At 47.5% G+C, this 27747-nt stretch overlaps 1 protein-coding gene across 1 annotated transcript in view; it reads left to right on the forward strand.

Moving 5' to 3' along the window:
* Positions 1–27747, forward strand: part of PXYLP1 (2-phosphoxylose phosphatase 1) — a 158234-nt gene that overhangs the window by 50609 nt on the left and 79878 nt on the right. The window contains exon 2 of the mRNA XM_077488282.1: positions 4431–4562. Coding sequence (XP_077344408.1) covers positions 4484–4562 — 79 coding nt within the window. The 5' untranslated portion in view covers positions 4431–4483. The remainder of the gene's footprint in view (positions 1–4430; positions 4563–27747) is intronic.

Consider the following 27747-nt stretch of genomic DNA (forward strand, 5'->3'; position numbering starts at 1 on the left):
GTACAGTGTGATTACATGCGGTTGCGTTTAGCTGCGGTAGTAATTCCCATAGCAACCCTTTTTTTATTTGTATTTATTGTTTTTTCTTGGGTCCCTTGAATCTACCCATGAAGCATTTTTCGGTCCTCTGCATTTCAAACCATCTATTTCCATCTATATCTATCCGCAGGTGAAATAGTACACTGTGATTACCTGCTGTTATGTGCATATAGCTGCGCTACATCGCACTTGGATGCATTCAATTCAATTTTTTCTATTCACACCGAACCGCATGTAACGAAATCGCAGCTAAACGCTGTGTGTGAATGGGGCCATAACAAAGCATTGTGTGCTTTTAGCTGCGGTAGAAAACTTCAAAATCCGCAGCTAAAAGCACCATTCTATCCGTGCGTGTGAAAGGGGCCTTATAGTGTATCTGTGGAGTGTCTGTGTAGTGTGAGTACTCAAATTAAAGTGCACCAAACACCACTTTACATTGATTAAAGTGCATCTACGTACAGATCACACTTCTTCTTTATATTTGCTTATAAGCACCACCCCCTCCCTCCCAATAATTTGTCTGGGAGGACAACAAGCAGAGGCAGACGTTCCCTTGGTACTGTAAGGGGGCCATCAACAAATGTGTCCTCAGGCAAAGGTAGACATGGTGGTTAGTCCTCAGGCAGGGCATCATTTCCTCTGTTTAGTGAGTTTGCCCGTGCTATCCAGCCACAGCATGCGGAGGAGGTAGTGGACTGGCTTACTAAACCTTCCTCATCCTCTGTCACGCAAACAGTGACAAGTGCGCAGTCCTCTGCAGTTGCCAGAGTGGATATGCCTGCCTCCTTGTCCACATCTATTCCTGCCAAAGCCACAACAACAGCCATGGAGGAGTAAGCTGAGTATTTGACCACAGCATCAGCCACTTGCTCCTTGATGATGCCCAGCCATTACTGGATTCAGATGTTGGTTCTGAGGTTGGGGATGACAGGAACATGAGCCTAGAGAGAGGGGAGAACACTGGTAGACAAATTGACATTCATGTTCCCCCCAGCCGCAGCGTATTGCCAAGTTGTCTCCAGTGGTGATGATGATGATGGAGATGATGAGGGCACTGATGCGACTTGGGTGCCAGATAGAGCAGAGGAGGAAAATGAAGGTGAGGCAGCACAACCCCAAGTAGGCTGACATGAGTAAAGAGTAAAGAGCAGAAACCCTATTCCATTACATTCTGCAGCTGTTATCTCCTGGCCCACTCCCCAAAGCTCAGCTGTCTGGGCCTTTTTCAGAACATCTGCAGCAGATCGCACTGTTGCTATCTGCAAACTGTGTCTCAGGTGCATCAAACGTGGCAAAAATACCAGCCATTTGGGTACCACATGCTTAAAAAGGCATTTAATGTCCAACCACTCAGCCGTTGGCAAGAGCACCTAAAAGCCACACAAAAGGGGCATAAATCTGTCTCTCCTTCTCCTCCTCCTTACCCTCTTAACTCTGCCCCTGGTATACCGAGTTGTAGACTGTAGCCAGCAAATTTCTCTTCCACATCTGCAGTGGAAAAAAAATGCAGCCCTACCACCCACATGCCCAGCATCTAAATGCAAGCTTCTCAAAGCTGTTGGTTTTCTGAATTCGCACACTGTGCTGTACCACAATGGCAGTTCCCAATCACTACTACTTTTTACGTAAGACTGTTCCATCTCTCTACCATCACGTGGAAGGGGATGTTCTGGCATCGTTGGGCAAGGCAGTCAGTCGTAGAATTCACCTTACTGCTGACATGTGGTCCAGCAAGCATGGGCAGGGACGATATATTTCATTCACAGCACACTGGGTAACGCTGCTTGCAACTCGAAAGGATGCAGGATAGGGCTCGGTGCTGCAGCTTGTTGTGCCCCTACGTCTCGATACAGCTGGTGGTGATGATGCCAGACCTGTGAGCTCTACCTCCTCCTCCGCCACCTCCATGCCCTCCTGCAGAATTGCCCTATGAACATCAGGTACCCCTAAGCGTTCAAAGGGCTATTCCATGAGTCAGGCTAAAAGGTGCCATGCAGGGCTTCAGCTGGTGTATTTAGGGGACAGGAACCACACCAGAGCAGAGATTCTTGCAGCTCTGCAGGGACAGGCCCCAGAGGTGGTTCACACCATGCCAGCTGGAGCCAGGAATGGGGCTGTGTGATAAAAGCTCAAACCTCCTGTCTGCCCTTTAGACAAGGAAAGTTGACACATGTACCATGCCTGGCACATGTCCTCAATTTTGTGGTGCAGCTTTTTCTAAATACGTACCCAGGGTTGCAAGAAGGGCTAAAGCTGACCAGAACAGTCATAGCCGGGTCCCCCTCTGACGCTACGGGGAAGCTATAGGGATGTCCTCGTGTGTCAGAGGGGGGCAAGGTCACCCGGGGACGTCACTGTGTGGCCCACCCTCAGTTATAAAAGAGCTGTCATCTGAGAGGACGGTCATTGCGGCGGGTGCTTCCCATGGAGGCGGGTTGGTCGCATTTTTCTTTTTTTTTCTTTTTTGGTCCGTCTGTGGAACAAGAGAAGAAAAAGAAGACTTCGTGGGACAGTTTGATTTTTTTTTTTTTTACTTTTTAATAAAGGACTTGTCCCCAAGCTGTGTCATGTAATTTTTACAATTTTCACACTTTTTTTGTGAAATGGTAGTGGTACATTTGTACCCCCGTTACCATCTCACACAGGGGGCTAACGGGGGCTTCCAGATTCAGATAAGCCCCCCCCCCGCCCGCAGACCCCCACAACCCTTTCCCTTGTCCCCATTAACAAGACAGAGTGTTTTGGCTACCCCAAAGCACCCTCCCCATGTTGAGGTCATGTGACCTGGTATGGTTCAGGAGGGGGCTCTCTTGCCCCCCCCCCTCCCCTCTTTTCCTGCAGCCGGCAAGGTTGCATGCTCAGATAAGGGTCTGGTATGGATTTTTGGGGGCCCCCCATTAAATTTTTTTTTTTTTTTGGTGCGGGTTTCTTCTAAAAACCATACCAGACCTGACCTGGTTCGGGTTCCCCTTAATATTCATACTAGACCCAAAGGGCCTGGTAATGAGCTGTGGGGGAATCCCATGCGTTTTTTTCCAATGACTTTTATGTGTATTGTTGGGACCGACAATTCATTATAGCCGTGAGTACTTTCAAAGGACTTTTTTTTCCTTTTTAGAAATGTCATTTTGTGCAGGGACTGTTGTAAACACGGGAAACATGCACCACCACAGGCATACTATAGACACCCCCCAGGTATGAAATTTAAAGGAATATTTCACTTTTATTGTTTCACTTTAAGCATTATTAAAATCACTGCTCCTGAAAAAACTTTTTTTTTTGCAGTGATACATGTCCCCTGGGGCAGAACCCAGGGTCCCCAAACACTTTTTATGACAATATCTTGCATATAAGCCTTTAAAATGAGCACCTTTGATTTTTTTCATGTCCCATAGACATTAACGGCGTTCGCATGTTCGAACAAATTTTTTTGCCTGTTCGCATGTTCTGCTGCAAACCGAATCGGGGGGTGTTCGGCTCATTTTTGTTTCCGAGTTTAGATTTTACTTTGATTTTACTTTGAATTAACGCTAACATTTTTTTCTCTCTCTAATCTCCATCTCTCTCATCTTTCTAGCTCTTGCACTCCTCTCACCATCTATCACTATCTCCTATAAGCTCCCACTAATCTTCCTATATAACAATCACTACATCATGTCCGGTTGTATGGTTGCTTTTCCTTGTGATTACGGTATTTTAGATCAGAGAAAAAATCCAATTAGTATAGTGTACCTCCTAGTAATGGCCACGAACACGCTTTGTTCTTGTTCCATAGTAAATATTTACGTTGGGCTATTAGTTTAAGGCTACACTTTCAGTATCCAAAAAGGATCTTCATGGAACAGCAAGGGAAGAGGTACGGTAAGTTTCTCTTCCAGTAATTTCAGTTTATAGTTTCTTTTATGTATGTCTGACACTCTCAGCCTGCAAATTGTAAGTATTTATTTTGTTTTATAGGCCTGCAGTGTAATAGAATCCATTACCATGCAGCCTAGATCTGAAGAATGCTTTTTCTTCTCATCTAGACTTATTTATTTATTTATTTATTTATTTTATCCTTCACACAATAAAATACCCAAAAAATAAAGACTTTAGCAGACAAGAAAAGAACACGGTGGACTTGGTGTACAGATCCAGAAGTTGTGCCCTTTGCAGTATGAATAGGAAGATCAGAAACAAAGATGTTTGTCATTTCTATGCTTTAATGCTACCGCCACGGATTTAATGAAAAATGATCGCTTTTTTTTTTGTGAAAATTTTTCTTTAAAGTGTAAGTTATTATATATTTCTTGTTCTACAAAGTGCAGTGATTTTTTATTTTTTTTATTTTACTTATTCTAATGGCTGATAATTAGTTTAACTATTTTAATTATACTGTTTCCCTTCATCAGGGATGTTTACAACAGACATGACACCATTAAGACAAAATAGACGTTACTGAAGAATGCTTCTCCGAAACCGATTTCTTTTACTGTCGGCTCTGGCTGCACTTCTGGCCTTCCTAAGCCTTAGTCTGCAATTCTGTAAGTATGCTAAATGCTCTATTTATAAAAGTATCTCTCCATTATCTACTCTGTAGTCTCCTTTTTTATAAATGTTAGTTTGCATAATGTGTGAGGGATTAGGGTCTGTATCAAAAAAAAGAGGCTATATTTGCATATAAAGCACAAATATTCAGTACACTTTGGTGCCAGAAATCACAAAGATGTCAGATTAAAAGTTTATCTACTTTATTCTTTCATATAGAAAATTGCAAGGGGGGACAGTTAGCACAACACAAAACTTCAGCTTCAACCCAGCGGGAAAAAACTGACAGCTCGGGAGGAGCCGCTGTACTATGTGATGTTAGTATAGCTTTCTTCCCCGCTTTTGTGTTCTGACAGGGAGGACGGCCCTCCTGCCAGAACACACCGGGTAGCGATCGCAGCTATTGGCTGCGAGCGCTGATCGGATGCTGATCAGCGGACCATTTTTGGTCATGCCGGTGTCTTGTAAAATAGTGTCCTCCATCAGATGGTGTCCCCTGCGTACTGCGCATGCGCAGTACACAGGGACACAGATTCCGAAAATTACCGAGGATGAACGGCGCCTGCGCCGTGAGTCCAGGTTCTATCCCCACTATCCAAGTGGACATAGAGTTAGAATAAAAAAGAGCCGAGCGCAGCGAGGCCGAGCCCGAAGCGTGGCGAGCGAAGCTCGCCCGCAAGGGGCCCTCTAAAATTCTCAACCCTATGTCCGCTTGGATAGTGGGGCTACCACCTCCACTCACGGCGCAGGCGCCGTTCAGCTTCGGAGTTTTTCCGAAGCTTCGTCTGCTCCGTACTGCGCATGCGCAGTACGGAGCGGACAGCATTTGATAGGCGGACTCTATTAGGCAGAACACCGGCTTCTGTTGAGCTGGCTGCCGTACACATGGGCTGAATGTAGGCCAGTTTTTATTAAACCAGCGGAAGCTGCCAGATATTCAGCCACCTCTGTATGGCCTTTAAAGTGTTACTAAACCCACAATTGTAAAATCTGTCTGTATATGCAGCATAGTATGCTTATTATACTCACTGTGGAGCTTAAAGTGGTTGTAAACCCTCCACTTTCACTTTAGCTCATTCTAATCTATATATAACAGGCAGCTGATCGCTGCATGTGAAATTTCACTTGCTCTTTCTGTTCCTTAGAAACCGTCCTGCAATCTGTAGTGAAGTCAGCCACACTTGCGCATTCCATATATTTTTTAACGGCACACTATGTGTGCCGTTTCACTATCTTTTGCATGCCATTGACTTTCATTTAAAATGGCACAGAGAAAGAAGGCTCGTAATGCTGTGCTCTCATCCTCTCCTTCATGGTTCTCCCTCTTTCGACTGTATAAGACGACACACAGGGGGAGTGAACCAGAGCAGCATAGAGAGTGATTTGCCGTCATCAATGGCTTAGATCAGTTGCCGTAGTAACGGCAATCGAGATAGAGGCTTGGTTTAGACTTGGACAGGAAAACAAAGTAAGGGTGGAAATGACGTCCACAAAAGATTCCTCAATCAGTAGTAACGATGGTGTAGCCAATACCCGGAAGAAACTAATTTTTAGAAGTGTGAAAAAAGGTAATTTACAACCCCATTTTTGTCATGTGTATGGCTTACCAATACATTCCAGGATCATTATATTTAAAAGAAAAAATGTGTGGGGTTTGCTTCCTCTTTAAGTGATTAATCCTCTGCATTGTATAAAAAGGCTCTTTTGATCCTGTATGCATATACCCTCCCCCTTCTGTACTGTCACTCTGGACCACTCCAGATAAAACACAGTCAGAGTAGTGCGGCTGCACATGCTCAGTTTGGTCTTTATTGCTGGGGAGAACATTTCCTGTTTGAGCTGAGCTATTCAGGTCACATGTTATTGACATCACACATATGGGCGTGTATACAGATCCTAAATGACGGCCCAGTCCCTTCCTCCTCCATGCCCAGTAACTAAAAAAGAACACAGTGGGTGGGGTGTCGCATCTTGATTGATGGATGACCTGCCTCCCATAACAGCATGAGGATACATGCTATAGTGCAGTCATGGTGAACCTTAGCACCCCAGATGTTTTGGAACTACATTTCCCATGATGCTCAATACACTGCAGAGTGCATGAGCATCATGGGTAATGTAATTCCAAACCATCACTGCTATAGTGGATTTCAAGAGGCAGTGATTCCCATAAACAAGATAACACCACAGTACATGTTTTTGCAGTGTTTTTTTTTTGGCCTCCCAATAGCATTGGTTACAGCCTGCAGATGTGAATATTGGGATAATAGATGTTTCTAAACTTTTAAAAATGAATTTTTATTTCCTAACTTCTAAATTCATAAATCATACAGATGGTGCCAAAGATGTTATGTTCTTTTTTTCGGATTTGTGATCCTTCTTTCTCTCTTTCTGTGCCTTGCCTTTTTTTTTTTCTTTCTCTCTCCCCTGTCATCCTCATCCTACCTGGCACCCCACTGCCACCTTGCTAACACACTACCCCTTGTCTTCCTCATCCTCCTCCCACCTGGCACCCCACTGCAACCTTGATAACACCCCACCCCTGTCATGCTCATGTTCATCACACCTGGCACCCCACTGATGCCTTGTTAACACTCCACCTCCACCCCCTGTCATCCTCCTCTTCATCACACCTCACTGCAACTTTGCTAGCTAACAACCTACCCCCTGTCATCCTCCTCATACCTGGCACCCCACTGCAAGCTTCCTAATATACTACCCCCTGTCATCCTCATCTTCATCACACCTGCTAACACCCTCCCCCCTGCCATCCTCATCCTCCTCACACCTGGGACCCCAATGCCACCTTGCTAACACCCTACCCCTGTCATCCTCATCTCATTCGGCACCCACCCTGGCTTCCCACCTGCATTGCCAAAGCAGCTTATTCCAATGTTGAGAGGATAAGGGTCTCTTCCCCACAAATGTGTGGCGGTTATCGTGGTCTGTAAACTGGGGCTTATTGAAATATGGAACACTAAGTTACCAATAAAGGTGCCACCCAGGTGAATGATTAAAGTGTTACTATACCCACACCAGTAAAATCAGTCTGTATATGCAGTAAAGCATGCTTGTAATCTTCTGCATTGTGTAAAAAGGCTGTTTGAGTCGGTCTTCTCTAATCATCTCCTTCTTCAATAGACTTCAAAAAAATTACCTAATATTTACAGAGTCTATAGAGCCAGGCTGCTCAGTGTGGTGTGAATTGCTAGAGAGTTTTTTTTTTTTTTTCTTGGGAGCGTGCACGTGATCAGCACAGGGCCAGTCAGCACTGTCCAGACAGAGGGTCAGGGGTCTTGAAGCCTGATAGGATAATCATGTGAGAAATTGAACAAGGTAATTATCAGTTTATATTTACTAAAACTATTGCATCTCCATGTTCTGTTTACTGTGAGAGACCAGATATAGTGACTGCAGGTTCTGGGTTTAGTAACACTTTAATGCCGCGTACACACGCAGACTAGGTCTGACGGTCTTCCCGACGGACTTTCGGTGGAGTTCCGATGGACTTTCCGACAGACTTGCCCACACATGAATGGGCTAAGTCTGTTCAAAAGTCTGTTAGTTTTGAATGTGATAACGTAAACGGGACTAAACAGGGAAGTTCAATAGCCAGTAGCCAATAACTGCCCTTGAGTTGTATTTGGTCTGTTGGACTAGCACACAGATGAACGGTTTTCCCTATTTTAGTCCGTCGGAATTGGGTCCGTCAGATAGATTTGAAACATGTTCTATTTCTAGGTCCGTCGTATTTTTTTATTTTATTTTTTTTAAATGATCAGACTAGCCCACACACGATCAGATTGTCCGATGGACTGATCCCGTTGGACCTAGTCTGCCGGAAAGTCCGGTCGTGTGTATGCGGCATTAGGGTGGCCACTGGCCAGGAAAACCACCCATTCTTTTCCTAGTTAGACTCTAGAACCCTAATCAAACAGGAATTGCTTTATCCATGCTTGTTTCCTTGTGCCTTTCATTTACAAACATTTCTATAATTTCTCTCTTGCATAAATACCTGTTCCCAAAGTCAGTTTTCAACTTTTTTTTTAAGCAACCTCTGAATTTGAATCTGCAGCCAGACATGTTTTTTTTTTTTTTTTTTTTATTTATTTTTTTAGACTTGCACAACAAAATTTTTTACATTTTCCTCTTGTTAATTGGCTTATTGCTTTTCCCAGACATCTGCCCAAGTCATGAGGGAAACTTTCAGGCATCCTCAGCACTGTGCTTAGGTTTGCTACAGTAAGGTTGTTAGCAATTATGTGCAGTACTCCAGATTCTGCACAATTGTTTGTTTGTCTTAATATGTAAGTTCTGGAGCTCTCACAAATATTTGACCAACCCTGACACCATTATCGTATAGGTGTCATGTACCTGATCAGAGTTTGAAATAACGAGGTAGGCCTGTCTTGTATATCCAGCCCAGGTCCCGGTGAAGGTGAAACAGAGGGTACCAAGGGACAGGAGGAACACAAGTGTCAGCAGGTGTTGATTAGAGTGCTTGCAGCAGGAGATGCAGACCCTGGTAGGCTGGCAGAACATCAGGTCAGGAACAGTAGCTGATCCAACTGAAGTTAATGGGGCACTCCACACAGGCTGCAGGTTCAGATGTAAGGCTTGTCAGAGCTCCTAGCAGGCTTGAGACGGGAACTAGCTGTGTGAGCATCTCGTCTGTATGAGCAGAGCTGATACAGATGAGAACCGCATAGGTGCTTGAACCAGATTTGAAAGCAGAGCTGGGAACAGCAGCAGGGCCACAGATATAGCTGAGGCTAGCAGCAGTAGGAGGGCAGCACAATACCCAGACATAAGACAGAGACATGGTCAGGAATGGAGTGGGGGTCAGGAACTGTCAACAGAGCAGAAGCAGGATCCAAGTTCAGGTAAAAGGCAAGTCTGAGTCTGCAACAGGGAAACAAGCAGAGTAATAGCAGGACACAGGAAACAGCTGGAAGGCCGGTCAGCACTGGAGCCCCTTTTAAATAGTCCATCTGGAGCCATCATGCATTAAATGCGCACCCGTGGTTGTGCGCGCCCACCTGTGTGCACTTCTGTGTGCATGCACGAGCCTAGTTGTCATTCTGCTGAGAATTCAGTGTGCATGTGCATATTTATCTGGTATGTCCTTCTCTGACATTAGGTTTAGCAGATACCAACAGTTGCAACTGCAAAACTTCTGCCAATGAAAGCCTACTGTTGGTGTCACTTTTCTTTAGTTGATTTAGTAGTATCCTTTGTTCTTTAAAATGTAAAATGATGTTGCTTCAGTAGAGGGGGTTGAGCAGATCAGGATTGGGGTTGGGTAGAGTGATGAGGGCAGGGTTTCAAGTTTTTATTTATTAAGAGTGTTGTAAAAGTGTAAATGGCTTTATTTTGTCTGCCTTGGGGTCAACAAACACCTGCTGCACCACTGCTTGTCACCTACCAGCTAGCACAAAGACTTAGGTGTCCGTTTATGAAGGAGTGATCAGTGGAGATCCAGAGGATCGCCGCTGATCACAGCCCATAAACAGTATATAAACCAGAGATAATCAGGGGAGAAGTGTTTAAACTTGTTCTCCCGCCAATTATCTCCACACACTGAGAATCCTCATAGACTGACACAGTAACGGTCACTTTATGAAGCTGCGATCTCAGCGCTTCACTGGTGATCTGTGTCAGAATTCACACGCCCCGATTCACCAACTCAGAGGTGGAGAACCGGGGAGTGAAGAGAGAATGTGGGGGGATCTGAGGAGGAAAGAGGAAGATAATTAACTTCCTTATGCCTCGTTCAGACCCCCCCAACACTGTAACCATGTCCCCCTGTCATATGGATATGTATATATATATATATATATATATATATATATATATATATATATATATATATATATATATATATATATATATATATATATATATATATATATATAATGTGTGTGTATATACATGTATGTATAATGTCTGTGTGTGTGTATACATGTATATATTATGTAGGGGGACGCTTTATTTCACTAACATTAATCACACCGCGTGTCAGTGTATTGAGCTGTGATAATTTATCACTGCTTAACCACTTTCAGACCGGACCATTTTGCTGGTAAATGACCAGAGGTCTTTTTACACTTTGGCACTGCGCTGCTTTAACTGGTAATTGCGCGGTCATGCAATGTTGTACCCAAACAAAATTTGCGTCCTTTTCTTCCCACAAATAGAGCTTTCTTTTGATGGTATTTGATTGCCTCTGCGATTTTTATTTTTTGCGATATAAACGTAAAAAGACCGCAAATTTTGAAAAAAAATGATATTTTCTACTTTTTGTTATTAGAAAAATCCAATAAACTCAATTTTAGTCATACATTTAGGCCAAAATGTATTCAGCCACATGTCTTTGGTAAAAAAAAAGTCAATAATTGTATATTTATTGGTTTGCGCAAAAGTTGTCACATCTACAAACTAAGGTACGTTTTCTGGAATTTACGCAGCTTTTAGTTTACGACTGCCTATCTCATTTCTTGAGGTGCTAAAATGGCAGGGCAGTACAAAACCCCCCCAAATGACCCCATTTTGGAAAGTAGACCCCCTAAGGAAATTGATAAGAGGCATGTTGAGCCCATTGAATATTTTATTTTTTTGCCTCAAGCGATTGAATAATGACAAAAAAAAAAATTTTTTTTTTTTTTTACACAAAGTTGTCACTAAATGATATATTGCTCACACATGCTATGGGCGTATGTGAAATGACACCCCAAAATAAATTCTGCTGCTTCTCCTGAGTACGGGGATACCACATATGTGGGACTTTTTGGGAGCCTAGCCGCGTACGGGGCCCCGAAAACCAAGCACCGCCTTCAGGCTTTCTAAGGGCGTAAATTTTTGAGTTCACTTCTCACTACCTATTACAGTTTTGAAGGCCATAAAATGCCAAGATGGCACAAAACCCCCACAAATGACCCCATTTTAGAAAGTAGACACCCCAAGCTATTTGCTGAGAGGCATGTTGAGTTCATGGAATATTTTATATTTTGCCACAAGTTGCGGGAAAATTACAAACTTTTTTTTTTTTTTTTTTTTTTCACAAAGTTGTCACTAAATGATATATTGCTCATGCATGCCATGGGCATATGTGAAATGACACCCCAAAATAAATTCTGCTGCTTCTCCTGAGTACGGGGATACCACATATGTGGGACTTTTTGGGAGCCTAGCCGCGTACGGGGCCCCGAAAACCAAGCACCGCCTTCAGGCTTTCTAAGGGCGTAAATTTTTGAGTTCACTTCTCACTACCTATTACAGTTTTGAAGGCCATAAAATGCCAAGATGGCACAAAACCCCCACAAATGACCCCATTTTAGAAAGTAGACACCCCAAGCTATTTGCTGAGAGGCATGTTGAGTCCATGGAATATTTTATATTTTGCCACAAGTTGCGGGAAAATTACAAACTTTTTTTTTTTTTTTTTCACAAAGTTGTCACTAAATGATATATTGCTCACGCATGCCATGGGCATATGTGAAATGACACCCCAAAATAAATTCTGCTGCTTCTCCTGAGTACGGGGATACCACATATGTGGGACTTTTTGGGAGCCTAGCCGCGTACGGGGCCCCGAAAACCAAGCACCGCCTTCAGGCTTTCTAAGGGCGTTACAGTTTTGAAGGCCATAAAATGCCAAGATGGCACAAACCCCCCCAAATGACCCCATTTTGGAAAGTAGACACCCCTAAATTTAGGGGTACACTAGTGAGACTAGGTAATAAATGGCGGGTGCCCTGAAACTATAAAAAAATAACTAACCAACCAGCGTCACCTGTAACAGTTATATGGTGATCACTGGTGAAAGGGTTAACTAGGGGGCAATCAGGGGGCTTTATGCGGTAGTATATGGGGGTCCCTGGCGCTATAAAAAGCTGCGGCGAACCTAAATACCTACCTGCCTAACTAGCGTCACCTGTGACACTAATACAGCGATCAGAAAAACGATCGCTTATTAGGCTGGGTTCACACTGGAGCGATGCGGGAACGCCACGAATGCGCGGCGGGTTCCCGCATCGCATGCCTCCCGGCGGCAGTTCACACTGCCCTATGCGAACTGCTGGGAGTGTCAGTGAAATGTTACTGACACCCCCAGATCAGTTCACATATCGCAGTGCGATCTTCAAACTCGGATCGCATGGTGTGAACACCCATGCGATCCGATTCTGCTGCGGGCCAAAAAAAGGGTCCCGTGCGAATTTGCGGCGGGTGCGGCGAATGGCTGAACTCGAATCGCACAGAGATCGGATGTGATTTGCACTGCAGTGCGGTGCGAATCACATCCGTTCTCATAAACCGCTGCAATGTGAACCCAGCCTTAGTGACACTGGCGACGGGGGGTGATCACGGGGTTAAACCTTTATTGGGGGGGTTAGGGGGGTACATTAGAACTAAAGGGGGCTAACTCTAACTGCCCTAACAGTTATTACAGTCACAAATGACACCAATGCAAAAAAAAAAAAAAAAAATGACATTGGTGTCACTGTGACTGGGGGGCAGGGGTAATTGGGGGGGTGATCGGGGGGTAAAGGGGGGGGTGTGAGTGTGCCTGGCATGTTCTACTGTGTGTGTAGAGTGTTGGTGCAACTCACCGATCCGCTCTCCTCCGTGTCGGAACGGAAAATACCGACACGGAGGAGAGAATACATCACTTCCTCTCCTGTGTTTACATTACAGGAGAGGAAGTGATGTCACGGGGGATTTCTATTCGTCGGGAGCGATCGCGAGGGGGTGGCCATGAATGAATGGCTGCCCCCTCGTCCCGGATCGCTCCCGGACGAAAACCGACCGCCGCAGGCACCGGGCGGGGGCCCGATCGGGCCCCCGACCCGCGGGAGGCAAGGGACGTACATGTAAGCCCTTATGCCTGCCCGTGCCATTCTGCCGACGTACATCGGCGTGCGGCGGTCGGCAACTGGTTAATAAATTGACATCTGTGTGTATCTGTGAATTTCTAGTACTGTAATCTCGTAAAGTCTCACGAGATTCCAGTATCAGGGGCCGTTCTCCAGTGTTAGAAGCGTTTGTAGATCGCTTCACACCTCCAAGGGTGAAGCGATCTACTCCGCTTCATAAAGTGGCACACAGAGGAGAAAGATCTCCTCTGTGAATGCCGGAGAATGAAGCAGTGAATAGATTTCACTGCTTCATAAAAGGACACCTTAGACCCTTACATATAACCAATGAAGAGAGAGGCCTCAGGTGATACTCAGAGATTAAACTAATCCTCCTACCTAAGTTGTACCTATCTGTCTACAGCTATCATTCCCCTATATCCATTCAAAGTGCAGAATTTTAAATCGTGCCTGGGAGTTAAAAAAAAAAAGAGGATTGGGAAGTTGAAGTTACAATATGCAGAGCTTAATGAAGAGAGTTTTGAGAGCTGATTGGAGAGAAGGGACATACCCTCCTTCACGTAGCACACAGGAACAGAGCAGAGGCTGTCAGTCTGCTGGAGGTCTCTCCCCGTCACCTTTTTTCTCTTGGTGTCAGGAAAACTTTTCAGAAGTGATTCATGTTAACAGCAGAGGAACAAGCTGACAGAAATGACACTTAGTTCTCCTAACTGAGACAAGCACACACTATAGAAGGATATGCTTTGTTCATATTCCATGTCTGAAGTTTACAACCACTTTAAAGCGGAGCTCGACCCAAAAGAGGAAGCTCCGCTTATCTGCCTCCCGCCCCTCTGGTGCCATATTTGGCATTTGGCACCTTGTGTGTGGGGGGGGGGGGGGGGTACCTGGTTGTGACAGGTAGTTTCTCCCACTTCCTGCTGAGGTTGCCGCAGCGAACTCAGGCAGAAGTTCAGCCCTCGCCATAACTGGGCCATTGAGAAAGCACAGCGCCATTCACGCATGCAGTTTCCCCTTACCCAAGATGGGGGCGCCAGTACATGATAGCCGATTTAAGAATCGGCTTAGGTGAGGACACCACAGAATCCTATGGTGAGGTGAGGACACCACAGAATCTTACCTGGACAGGTAAGTGCCCTAAGAGTAAAAGTCAGCAGCTACAGTATTTGTAGCTGCTGACTTTAATTTTTTTGGTGGGGGTGCTGGAGTTCCAGCCATACATGATATGATTCATTTTTTTTTTCGTTCAACCATGAGGTCGAATGAAAAAAAAAAGAGCCGATTCACCCATCCACATTAAATGGGGGAATTTTTCCCACTGGGTAAGTATTGTATTTTGACAACGTTCCCTGACGTCAGACTACAATGATCAGTGTTATCAGCTATAGCCAGTGACACTGATTGGCAAAAACCTGACAAGCTGGTTTACACAAGTCAATCACTAAATCGACCTGTGTATAACCAGCCTGCCCATACAAGGATTGACGTTCGGCCGGTCCCTGCTGGACTGGCCAAATTTCAGTCCGAGTATGGCTGGCTTTACTCTGGTGAAGAGATAAAGCATCTTCTCTTTCCATTATAAGCGGACATTCAGTAATCACAGACCCTGTATCTAAGAGCTCCCCTATGGTTCGCTATTGGCAGCATTGGCACAGTGGCAAACTAGTTCCACTGAATGGGGTGTGTGGGGAAAAGTGGGGCAGATTTTGGTGAGCAATTCTGGATAGAAGATAGCCAGGCGATAACATCTTCTGTATAGTGTTGTTTAGGGTTATTGTGATTAGGGATGAGCCGAACACCACCCGGTTCAGTTCGCACCAGAACTTTCGAACGGACCGAAAATTCATACGAACTTTAGAACCCCATTGAAGTCTATGGGACTTGAACATTCAAAATTAAAAGTGCTAATTTTAATGGCTGATATGCAAGATATTGTCCTAAAAAGGGTTTGGGGACCCGGCTCCTGCCCCAGGGGACATGGATCAATGCCAACATTTTTTTTAAAAAACTGACGTTTTTTTCGGGAGCACTGATTTTAATGACGATTAAAGTGGAAAAAAAGTGAAATATTCCTTTAAATATTCTGCCTAGAGTATGCCTGTGAAGTGGCACGTGTTTCCCGTATTTAGAACAGTCCCTGCACAAAATGACATTTAATGGAAAAAAAGTAATTTAAAACTGCTTGCGGTTTTAATGTAATGTCTGGTTTCGGCAATACGGATGAAAATCATTGAGAAAAATGGCATGGGTAGCCTCCCCTGCCCATTACCAGCCCCTTTGGGTCTTGTACGGATATTAAGGGGAACCCCGTACCCAAATTAAAAAAAGTAAAGGCGTGGGGCCCCCAGGCCCTATATACTCAGAACAGCAGTATACAGGTGGTGCAAACAAGACAGGGACTCTTTGTTGTGTTAAGTAGAATCTGTTTGTAATTTTGAACTGGTACATTATTAAAGTGTAGCTCCAGTCAAAATATTGATTTGTAAGCTTTTTGGAAAACATAGGGAAGGGTTATCACCCCTGTATAATTTTTTTTTGCTGTCCGTCTTTTTTCATCTCCCTTCCTGTTGTCTGCTTCCGTTTGCAAGTAGGAGACGTTTGTAAGTTGGATGTTTGAAAGTAGGGGCTTGCCCTATATGCAGAAATGTGGGCCTAAGGTGTTGCCACAATACTGTAAGCCCTCAAAGTGACTCTTGGTGGGCGCTGGAGCGCCCTGCTGTGAACGATTATATCAAGAATTGTAATTACATGCCATTGTTGAACAGTGGTAGAAAAATTGGGCCTGGTGTGGTGGTGGTGCTGATGCCACAACAATATAAGTCCTCACAGTTACTCTCGGTGGGCACAGGAATGGGCCCTGCTGTGAAAATTTATATCAAGAATTGTAATTACATGCCCCTGTTAAACGGGCTGAAAAATTGGGCCTTAGGCACTGGTGCTGGTGCCACGACACTGCAACACTGCAACCTCTCCCAGATACACTAGTTGGAGTGCAGGAATGAGCCCTGCTGCAAAGCATTGCATCAAAAATTGTAATTACATGCCCCTGTTAAACAGGGGCTGAAAAATTGGGCCTTAGGCACTGGTGCTGGTGCCACAACACTGCAACACTGCAACCTCTCCCAGATACACTAGTTGGAGTGCAGGAATTAGCCCTGCTGCAAAACATTGCATCAAAAATTGTAATTACATGCCCCTGTTAAACTCGGTCCAGAGTCCTCTGGGTCACTAAGAACAACATGATCCGCAGCCATCTCCTCCCAGCCACGTACAAGTCCACGGTTTTCTTGGGACTGTAAATCATACCTAAAAGCCTGCTCCTGCTGATGCTGAGTGCCAGGCTCCACCTCCATGCTGACACAATCATCCTCCTCCTCCTCCTCCTCCTCCTCCTCCTCCTCCTCCTCCTCCTCCTGTGTGATGGGTGGGACAGCAGGAACACTGTCTGGATAAAGGAGGCCTTGAGAGGCAAGGAAGTCCTCCTCTTCCTACCTTTGTTTTGCCTCAAGTGCCCTGTCCATTATTCCACGCAGCGTATGCTCCAACAGGTGGACAAGAGGTACAGTGTCACTGATGCATGCACTGTCACTGTTTAACATCCTCGTGGCCTCCTCAAATGGTGGCAGGACAGTGCATTCATCCCTGATCATGCCCCACTGGCGTGGTGAAAAAAAACAAGCTCCCCTGTCCTGGTGCCGTAGTCGCACAGGTACTCATTGATGGCCCTCTGCTGTGTTTGCAGCCGCTGCAGCATGGCCAACATTGAGTTCTACCTGGTGGGCATGTCACATATAAGGCGGTTCTTGGGCAGGTTCAACTCTTTTTGCAGCTCAGCCAGCCAAGCATTGGCATTATATGATCGGCAGATATGCACACAGACTTTCCTGGCCTGCCTCAGGACATCCTGTAAGCCTGGGTACCTGCCCAAGAACCGCTGCACCACCAGGTTAAGGATGTGAGCCACACAGGGCACATGGGTCAGTTGTACCTGTTGGAGGGCGGAGAGGAGGTTGGTGCCATTGTCAGAAACCACCATTTCCGGCTTAAGCTGGTGTGGCGTCAACCACCTCTTGGCCTGCCCCTGCAGAGCTGACAAAATATCTGCCCCAGTGTGGCTCCTGTCCCCCAAGCAAACTAGCGCAAGCACGGCATGGCATCTTTTTGCCTGCGTACTTGCGTAACCCCTTGAACGCTTGCGGAGCACCGCTGGTTCCGAGGACAAAGCACTGGAAGAGGCCATGGAGGAAAAAGAAGAGGAGGGGTTAGCGGAGAGAGGTGTGTCACAACCAGTAGTAGCATTTTGGAGGTGTGGTGGTGGAACAACCTCCAACACTACTGCACCTTGTCCTGCATCCTTCCCAGCTGCCAGAAGAGTGACCCAATGGGCCGTGAAAGATGGGTAACGTCCCTGTCCATGCTTGCTGGACCATAAGTCAGCGGTAATATGCACCTTACTGCTGACCGCCCTGTCCAGCGAGGCATGGACATTGCCTTCCACATGCTGGTAGAGAGCCGGAATTGCCTTCCGTGAGAAAAAGTGGCCTTTGGGAACCTGCCACTGAGGAACCGCACATTGCACAAACTCACGGAAGGGGGCCGAGTCTACCAACTGAAAAGGCAGCAGTTGAAGTGCTAGCAATTTAGCCAAGCTAGAATTCAACCGCTGGGCATGTGGATGGCTGGGAGTGAACTTCTTTCGAAGGTCCAACAGCTGGGGCAGGGAAATTTGCCTGCTACAATCAGACATCAGTGTACTGCTAGCAGAGTGTCGGCAAGTACTTGGCTGTGACACACCTAATTCTACACCTTCATTCCTCTCAATGCAGGTTTCAGAGACGACTGAAGGTCTAGCGGGGTTGGAGATCCCAGCTGATGAGGAGCAAGGAGAGGTCCGCTTTGTTATTTTGTGTGGGTCTTTAAGGTACGCTTGCCAACGAGCTGCATGGCAGGTCAACATATGTCTGGTCAAGCATGTGGTGCCCAAGCTTGGCCATGTGAGATATGCTTGCGACATATGTAAAAAAGGCCCACACCAAAGAACTTTTGGAATAACGTGCAGAGGCAGCGCCCTGCACAGGCGGAGCTCTGCGATGTGAGTCAGTCGGTGTGCTGCCCCTAAGCTGGCCCCCGGAGGGCATCCTGCCTCGTTGGAGATGTGCCTCCTCCTCCTCTCTCCTACCAGGCACCCACGTGGAGTTAGTGACCTCATCATCCCCTCCCTCTTCATCACTGGAGCAAACCTGGCAGTATGCTGCAGCTGATGGAACATGACTGCCAGATTGCTCTCCTTCTTGAGCATCCCCTATCTCTGCGCTCACGCTACTGCCTTCCTCTAGCTGGGTATCATCCATCAGAGCCTTCAAAACTTGAGGACATGGTGGGTCTAGGGAAGGAGTGACTGATGATATTGAGATGAGGGAAGAGGACGCGTTGGCAGCTGCTTTGCTAGTACACTGAACCTGGGTGAGAGAGGATGAGGAGGGCTTGATCATCTACTCTACCAAGTCTTCGGCATGATGCAGCTCAACACGTCCAGCTGCCGAAAATAAGGACAAGCATGTCCCATGGCCATTTGCTGATGACAATGCACCGTGTCCACGACCAGCACTGTTGTCTCTAGACACAGAGCCTGCTTGCTCTCTTTTATCGGCTTGTGCCTGTCTGCCTCTCCTTGTTGGCCTTCCAGACATAGTAATGGCCTGCAGGGAGATGGGAAAACCAGCAATTGGGTAGCTTTAGGTGCACACTGAGCAGGTGACGCAGTACACCGACTGTAATTACTGCAGTTGCCTGCCTGTGTTACAGAAACGGAACAACACCAGCGATAAGGGGTAACTTCAGGTGTATACTGTGCAGGAGGCACACAACACCCACGTTTACTGCTGCAGATGTCTGTATTACAGAAACAGAACACCAGCAATAAGGGGTATCTTCAGGTGTATACTGTGCAGGAGGCACACAGCACCCACTCTAACTTCTGCACTGCGGATGCCTGTATTACAGAAACGGAGCACCAGTAATAAAGGGTAGCTTCAGGTGTATACTGTGCAGGAGGCACACAACACCCACTGAACAAGCGCTAGGTTCCCAAGCAGTAAAGACACTGTCCCTGCCTATCATGCTCTTTCCCTGACTGCCGCAACACTCTACACAAGGCCGCCGCACTGGCGGCCTTATATAATGTGGGGCATGTACTAAACCCCCCCTGAGCTATAATTGGCCACAGGCATCCTGCCTGTGGCCAATTATGGCTCTCCTCGCTGCTGGTGCTGTGATTGGCCAAGCATGTGGGGTCACAGTACATGCTTAGCCAGTCATGAGCCAGCAATGCACTGCAATGGCGCAGTGCATTGTGGGCTGTGAGCGCCACATGAATATGGCGCGAATGGCCCACAGAGTTCTGGCTTCACCGAACGGGCGAACACCCAGTGTTCGAGTCGAACATGCGTTCAACTCGAACATCGAGCTCATCCCTAATTGTGATTACTGGCTTGGAAGATTTGGACAGAACACACCCACTCGCATGTTATACACAAGAGACTTGATGAATAAAGTCTCAGAATTTTAATTATATCATTTTGTTCTTTTCCACCAACAGTAAATACAAACTTTGTGTAGCTCTGTGAAAACTATATATATTTTTTTTTTTACTGGATTATGCTTTGCATGCCAATTTCTGTACTATTTTAAAAGTGTTATTTGCCTGTGAAACAAAGCCCGTCATTGTAGTTGCTATTGCTAACATAGAAGACTCGGTAGACTGTAAAAGTAAGTTCTGTTAGGTTTGCATTCATCAATGCATCCAGTTCAATAGATATTATTTATGGCTACGAACTGTCAAGTGGACCCTCGAGTCAAACGGCTATGTGTTTATACTGGCTTGGTGTACTTTGATATAACATCTTAACAGCTAAAGAGATATTGCACAATACCAAGTCTCACCTGCCCAGACATGATGATCACAGTAAGTATTACGTAGTGTAGAAGTGCATGGTTCTCCAAATTTCCTCACAGTGGATTGTAATATATGTAAATACACCCAACTTCCCCACTACTTTTTGCTATTACACAACTCATCTCTGACTGATCATACACATCCCTGACAGCCCGCAGATAGGCAGAATGTTCCACATGGTGCCTTTGGAGAATAAATGAGGGAGGCAAGTAAAAATATGATTAAATGTTCCCTAAATGACAGTTGTTTTCATTAATAATTGTATGTATTTCCTGTCAAACGTCAATCGGATTCAAACTTGAAAAGGAAATCGGGTTGGAATCAGAAACTCTGATATCTAATTAGTTGCTGTGGGGGATACAGATAATTTTTATGTCCGATGCTGTTATTAATGAGGCCCCTTGTGATTTGACATACTGAATACATTTTAGCTTGAGGTTCATCATTAAAGTATCTGTGCGGTAAAGGTAGCTTGAGCAGCCATCACTTGTCTTATGCCCCATACACACTTCAGTTTTTGCTGCTGAGTTTTTCCTTCAGATTTACCAAAACCATGTAGTGCAAGGGCCTGTCCGATTACATACAAATTGAAACTCCTAAGGTTTGACCTCATATTATATGGTTTTGGTAAATCTGAAGGAAAAACTCAGCAGAAAAACTGATAGTGTGTATGGGGCTTTATAAGAACTGCTGTATTTTTCGATCCATAAGACGCACCTGACCATAATACACACCTAGGTTTTAGAGGAGGAAAACAAGAAAAAAACATTCTGAACCAAATGGTGTAATAAAATATGTAATAATAAATAATGGAATAATATTTCAACCATGTAAAGTGAGCAGCAGTCCACCATGGCATTAAGAACAATCATAGCTGTCATTAACAAATGAGAGACGTTAAGGTTTGAGTACTCTTCTAGTTTTCTGGGAACCCCAAGAATCATCGCTAGTGTCAGAATTTATGAAGCTCAGTTGCTTACAATCACTGACATCCCTTTCTTCGCTATCTTCATATACAATATTATCTTCAGTTCCATCTAAGGCATTGCTAATGCCACATTTTCTCACTGACTTTACAACGATTTCCTCCTACAATAAGTGCCATGATGTTTTCACCCATTCACAAACTTGAGTGATAGTGGGCCTCTTCATTCATCCAGTAGGTGTCAGATCATGATTACCAGTAGCCATCAATTTGTTCCACTCTTCTCGCATAAAGACTTTAAATGGTTTGTTGATGGAAACATGGAGAGGCTGGTAAGACCCCTGGAAGTTACAGCTAAATGAGTCTTCACTTCTCTTTTTTGTAGTTTCGCTAATATTTGCTCTAAACTGGTCAAGCACTAATAAGGCAAGTTTTTCAGAAGCCCTCTAAGATGCTTTGACCACACTTTTTCAACCCATACTCTCATTTCCCTTTCGTCCATTCATCCTTTCTCATGAATATGTACAACTCCTCCTGGTGGAATAACTTCTTTTGGAAATGTTTTCCTTTTGAAAATTAACATGGGCAGCAATTTGGTGCCGTCTGCACAGCAGGACAACAACCCACTAATGGGTTTTCGCATGTCCTGAGGTTTTCACTGTTATGGTTTTGGTACCTTTCAGATCAACACATCTATTAGATGGCTCATCAAAGGTTTAGTGGGACTTCATCCATATTCCCAATCTGGCCAATTTCAAAACCTTTTTTCTTCCTTGTATCAGTTACAAGTTTATGAAAAGAATTTTAGCTTCATATTCTTTTGGCATTTTTTTTTCTAGTTTTGGTGTGCATAACATCGCTTCATAAATCTGTAGCAACACGATGGTGATCCAGTAAAATCCTGAATGCTTTTCTCTACAGCAATGCGTTTGGCTTCATATGTTATAATTTTTGAAGAGATTTAGAAGCTGCCATTCCGGTGACATGTGATCCAATTTTTCATATGCATGTCTAACTGTGGCCACTTTGCAGCATGCCCACTAAAAGTGTGCTTACTTTTATTTTGCTTTTTGCAGCTGATCCTCCTATTTCCTCCACTCTCTTATCATTTTTTTCAGTTGGAGGTGGCCTAAAATGTCTCTTCACTGCTCTGTTTCCATGTTCCTTAGCATATTTTACAACCTCCAGCTTAAAAGGATTTTTTTATGCTAGTCTTTTCTGCTTTATCATCCTTTCTGCTTTAGCACCTGGTCCCTGGCCCTGCTGTGGGTGGCTGGGCTGGCACCTGGTCCCTGGTCCCGTGAGTGGGTGGCTGGGCTGGCACCTGGTCCCGTGAGTGGGTGGCTGGGCTGGCTCCCGGTCCCGTGAGTGGGTGGCTGGGCTGGCTCCCGGTCCCGTGAGTGGGTGGCTGGGCTGGCTCCCGGTCCCGTGAGTGGGTGGCTGGGCTGGCTCCCGGTCCCGTGAGTGGGTGGCTGGGCTGGCTCCCGGTCCCGTGAGTGGGTGGCTGGGCTGACTCCCGGTCCCGTGAGTGGGTGGCTGGGCTGGCTCCCGGTCCCGTGAGTGGGTGGCTGGGCTGGCTCCCGGTCCCGTGAGTGGGTGGCTGGGCTGGCTCCCGGTCCCGTGAGTGGGTGGCTGGGCTGGCTCCCGGTCCCGTGAGTGGGTGGCTGGGCTGGCTCCCGGTCCCGTGAGTGGGTGGCTGGGCTGGCTCCCGGTCCCGTGAGTGGGTGGCTGGGCTGGCTCCCGGTCCCGTGAGTGGGTGGCTGGGCTGGCTCCCGGTCCCGTGAGTGGGTGGCTGGGCTGGCTCCCGGTCCCGTGAGTGGGTGGCTGGGCTGGCTCCCGGTCCCGTGAGTGGGTGGCTGGGCTGGCTCCCGGTCCCGTGAGTGGGTGGCTGGGCTGGCTCCCGGTCCCGTGAGTGGGTGGCTGGGCTGGCTCCCGGTCCCGTGAGTGGGTGGCTGGGCTGGCTCCCGGTCCCGTGAGTGGGTGGCTGGGCTGGCTCCCGGTCCCGTGAGTGGGTGGCTGGGCTGGCTCCCGGTCCCGTGAGTGGGTGGCTGGGCTGGCTCCCGGTCCCGTGAGTGGGTGGCTGGGCTGGCTCCCGGTCCCGTGAGTGGGTGGCTGGGCTGGCTCCCGGTCCCGTGAGTGGGTGGCTGGGCTGGCTCCCGGTCCCGTGAGTGGGTGGCTGGGCTGGCTCCCGGTCCCGTGAGTGGGTGGCTGGGCTGGCTCCCGGTCCCGTGAGTGGGTGGCTGGGCTGGCTCCCGGTCCCGTGAGTGGGTGGCTGGGCTGGCTCCCGGTCCCGTCAGTGGGTGGCTGGGCTGGCTCCCGGTCCCGTCAGTGGGTGGCTGGGCTGGCTCCCGGTCCCGTCAGTGGGTGGCTGGGCTGGCTCCCGGTCCCGTCAGTGGGTGGCTGGGCTGGCTCCCGGTCCCGTGAGTGGGTGGCTGGGCTGGCTCCCGGTCCCGTGAGTGGGTGGCTGGGCTGGCTCCCGGTCCCGTCAGTGGGTGGCTGGGCTGGCTCCCGGTCCCGTCAGTGGGTGGCTGGGCTGGCACCCGGTCCCGTCAGTGGGTGGCTGGGCTGGCACCCGGTCCCGTCAGTGGGTGGCTGGGCTGGCTCCCGGTCCCGTCAGTGGGTGGCTGGGCTGGCACCCGGTCCCGTCAGTGGGTGGCTGGGCTGGCACCCGGTCCCGTCAGTGGGTGGCTGGGCTGGCACCCGGTCCCGTCAGTGGGTGGCTGGGCTGGCACCCGGTCCCGTCAGTGGGTGGCTGGGCTGGCACCCGGTCCCGTCAGTGGGTGGCTGGGCTGGCACCCGGTCCCGTCAGTGGGTGGCTGGGCTGGCACCCGGTCCCGTCAGTGGGTGGCTGGGCTGGCACCCGGTCCCGTGAGTGGGTGGCTGGGCTGGCTCCCGGTCCCGTGAGTGGGTGGCTGGGCTGGCTCCCGGTCCCGTGAGTGGGTGGCTGGGCTGGCTCCCGGTCCCGTGAGTGGGTGGCTGGGCTGGCTCCCGGTCCCGTGAGTGGGTGGCTGGGCTGGCTCCCGGTCCCGTGAGTGGGTGGCTGGGCTGGCTCCTGGTCCCGTGAGTGGGTGGCTGGGCTGGCTCCCGGTCCCGTCAGTGGGTGGCTGGGCTGGCACCCGGTCCCGTCAGTGGGTGGCTGGGCTGGCACCCGGTCCCGTCAGTGGGTGGCTGGGCTGGCACCCGGTCCCGTCAGTGGGTGGCTGGCCTGGCACCCGGTCCCGTCAGTGGGTGGCTGGCCTGGCACCTGGTCCCTGCAGTGACTGGGCTGGAACCTTATCCCTGCAGTGGGTGGCTGGGCTGGCACCTGGTCCCTGTAGTGGGTGGCTGAACTGGATCCTATTGTGGCTTGCTGGTATGTCTTCTGACTCCTCTCCTCTTCCGCCCAGGCGAGGGACTCGGAAGGAGACGGCGACCTATGGGGGTACACTTTTTAAGTTTGTAGCAACAGATAAACGGGTCCAGTGCATGGAGCAACACGTAATAACGTCGCATAGGCATGCCGTGCGCCTCTGCACACTGGGCCTGCTCACCTGCTGCAAGGCTTCCTGGGCTGGCTTCTTTTAGCTGGGCTGGGCCCCCTTCCCTTGCTATATGATCATCATGCCGCTGCTGGGACCAGGCTGGGCCTGAAAAAGATGATCGCTGCATGATATTGTCTACAGCTGGCCTGGTATTGGTCAATATTCACTTCATAAGACACACAGACATTTCCTCCCATGTTTTTGGGAGAAAAACGTGCGTCTTATGGAGCGAAAAATACGGTATATTAAAAGAATAGTGTTTTGTTTTTTAATACCCTTTTAAATTACTTTTATGCTGTCGCATGACCACAGTAGGGTCCATCTGATAGTTCTGTACAAGGTAAAGGGCTTATTTATGTCTGCATCATCTGGCCAGTTCCTGTTATACAGATGAACACAATGCCGCCCTACAGAAACTGTAATTTATAAAGATTGTCGAACAGTAACAAAGTGCTCCCAGCTCCAATCCTCAGTGGTTTGCTTCTACAATGTTTCTATTACCTCAAAACTCCAATTAACATCATCTTGCATGTTGCCCTGTTTGACACCTCTTGGGATCTTCTCCATGCATCTTACAGTATGTTACATACTTTCTTGTTCCAGAGATCTATGCAGGCAGGTGGTGGACAGAGGATTCTGTCTGTGGCAGGATCAAGCACAAAAAGACAGTGGATCCGGAATCCTATTTGAGGTGTCCCATGCAAGCTGCTGTTATGACTTCACTAGGCTTTGATAGCATAAGTCCCGGCACGAGGCCGCGTCAGCCTATGATGTCACAGGCTGACAATAAGACTGCAAGGCTATTGCTTCCAATCCTAGTAAGCAGTGTGCATGTCTGTCACCACTGCAAGGCTATTGCTTCCAATCCTAGTAAGCAGTATGCATGTCTGTCACCACTACCATGGAGTTTGCAGCTGTGGTTGGCGTCGAGAAGAGAAGAAAATGGGGGCTGGCCAAAGAAAACTGGCAGGATCACCAAGTATTTTGTATCTGTTATGCCCTGTACACACGGTCGGACATTCCGACGACAAAATTCGTCTGATTTTTTTTCAGACGGATTTTTGCCCAAACTTGTCTTGCATACACACGGTCGCACAAAGTTGTCGGAAAATCCGATCGTTCAGAATGAGGTGGCATAAACCACGTATGACGGGACTATAAAGAGGACCGTAGCCAATAGCTTTCGTCTCGTAATTTATTCTGAGCATGCGTGGCACTTTGTGTGTCAGAAATGTATACACACGATCAGCATTTAAACGATCGGATTTTGTTGTCGAAAAATTTTAGATCCAGATCTCGAACATTGTGTGTCGGAAATTCAGATGGAAAAAGTCAGATGGAGCCCATACACGATCGGAATTTCCGACAAAACAGTTCCGTGGGAATGTCCGACCGTGTGTACAGGGCATTAGAATGTGCAAAAGAGGAAAGGGCATTAAATATGAATTAATGTGATGATGGAGAAATTGATTCAATTAAGGCAATTTTTGTTTAGGTTAACCTACACTTCAGTAGGCATGCTGTAACATCCCAGAAAACATTAAATAGATCAATGAAAATTGTTAAAAATTGTGAGTGCCTGAATTGTAACAAAAGGCGATTCTCCTGTTCTTTGTTTCTGTTGAATTTAGCAAATATTGTACTGCAGAGGTTTGCTAGCCCATCTTGCGATAAATTATTCTGAGTTAGAATTTGGCAGTCCTGTTATTTCTCCGAGAGACCTATTAATCTAACAGTGTTGCAGTTATGCTATGAGCACTTTGCTTGGTGTCAGTGAGCATGCAATATCTTCTAGACCAGTGGTCCCCAACCTTTTTGGCACCGGGGACCGGCGCTGTTGAAGAAAATTGTGCCAAGGCCCGGGGATGTATGCGGCTTTTCGCGGACAATTTATCGGGGCAATGGCTGGCGTTGGCGCTTCAATCATCCCAGCACCATCATTGATATGATGTCAGGATGATTGAAGCGCATTATTTCTATTATTACATTGTAATATATAATGAAATAGTTCTGCTCACCATAATGCCGAATGTGCCAGAGTGTCACTTTCGACGTTGCCTGTCACCAGATGCAGATTGTCACGTCGCTTGTCACCAGATGCATTTTGTCCTTTGCCATGTCATCTGCCACCAGATGTGGATTGTCACTTGCCACGTTGCCACGTCGCATGTCACCAGATGCAGTTTGTCACTTGCCACATTGCCTGCCTTCATATGCAGCTTGTCACTTGCCACGTCACCTGCCACCAGATGCATTTTGTCCCTTGCCACGTCACCTGCCACCAGATTTGGATTGTCACTTGCCACGTCACCTGCCATCAAATGCAGCTTGTCATTTGCCACCAGATGTGGATTGTCACCTGCCAGTGGTGGCAGTGGTGACAGCACAGGTGTGTGCATTAGTTCTAAGGCAAGCTTGGAGTAGTGGGTAGTAAGGGAGAACAGTGGTAATGGGGGGGCGTGGGGCGCCGGTAGTGAGAGATTATCTCATCTCTCTGCTCCTTTGCCTCCCCTCCAGCGTTATAGTGTGGAAGAGCGGCGATGCAGGTGGGCGGTGAGAGATGATCTCATCTCTCTGCTCGCTTGCCTCAGTATAGCGGCCCCGCTGTGAGCACGTAACAGCGGTGATGCGGTCAGGCGGTGAGAGATTATGTAATCTCTCTGCTCGCTCCGCCGCCGCTCGTCAGACAGTGCAGCCTTTGCGGCCCGGCTGCAAACAGTCTACGGCCCGGCAGTGGGCCGCGGACCGGGGGTTGATGACCCCTGTTCTAGACTAATACAATGCAAAGCCATGCTTGACGTACTCGGGCATATGTACTGAGATTAAAGTCCCTCCTACCCTGTAGTAGAGGGATGTTCAATAGGTCTTTATCATGTACCATGCAGCCCTTCAAATGCCGGTCTGTAT

Source organism: Lithobates pipiens, unplaced genomic scaffold, assembly GCF_037356315.1.
Source record: "Lithobates pipiens isolate NorthernLeopardFrog02 unplaced genomic scaffold, aLitPip1_a1.2 Scaffold_18, whole genome shotgun sequence".
NCBI classification, from domain to species: Eukaryota; Metazoa; Chordata; class Amphibia; order Anura; family Ranidae; genus Lithobates; species Lithobates pipiens.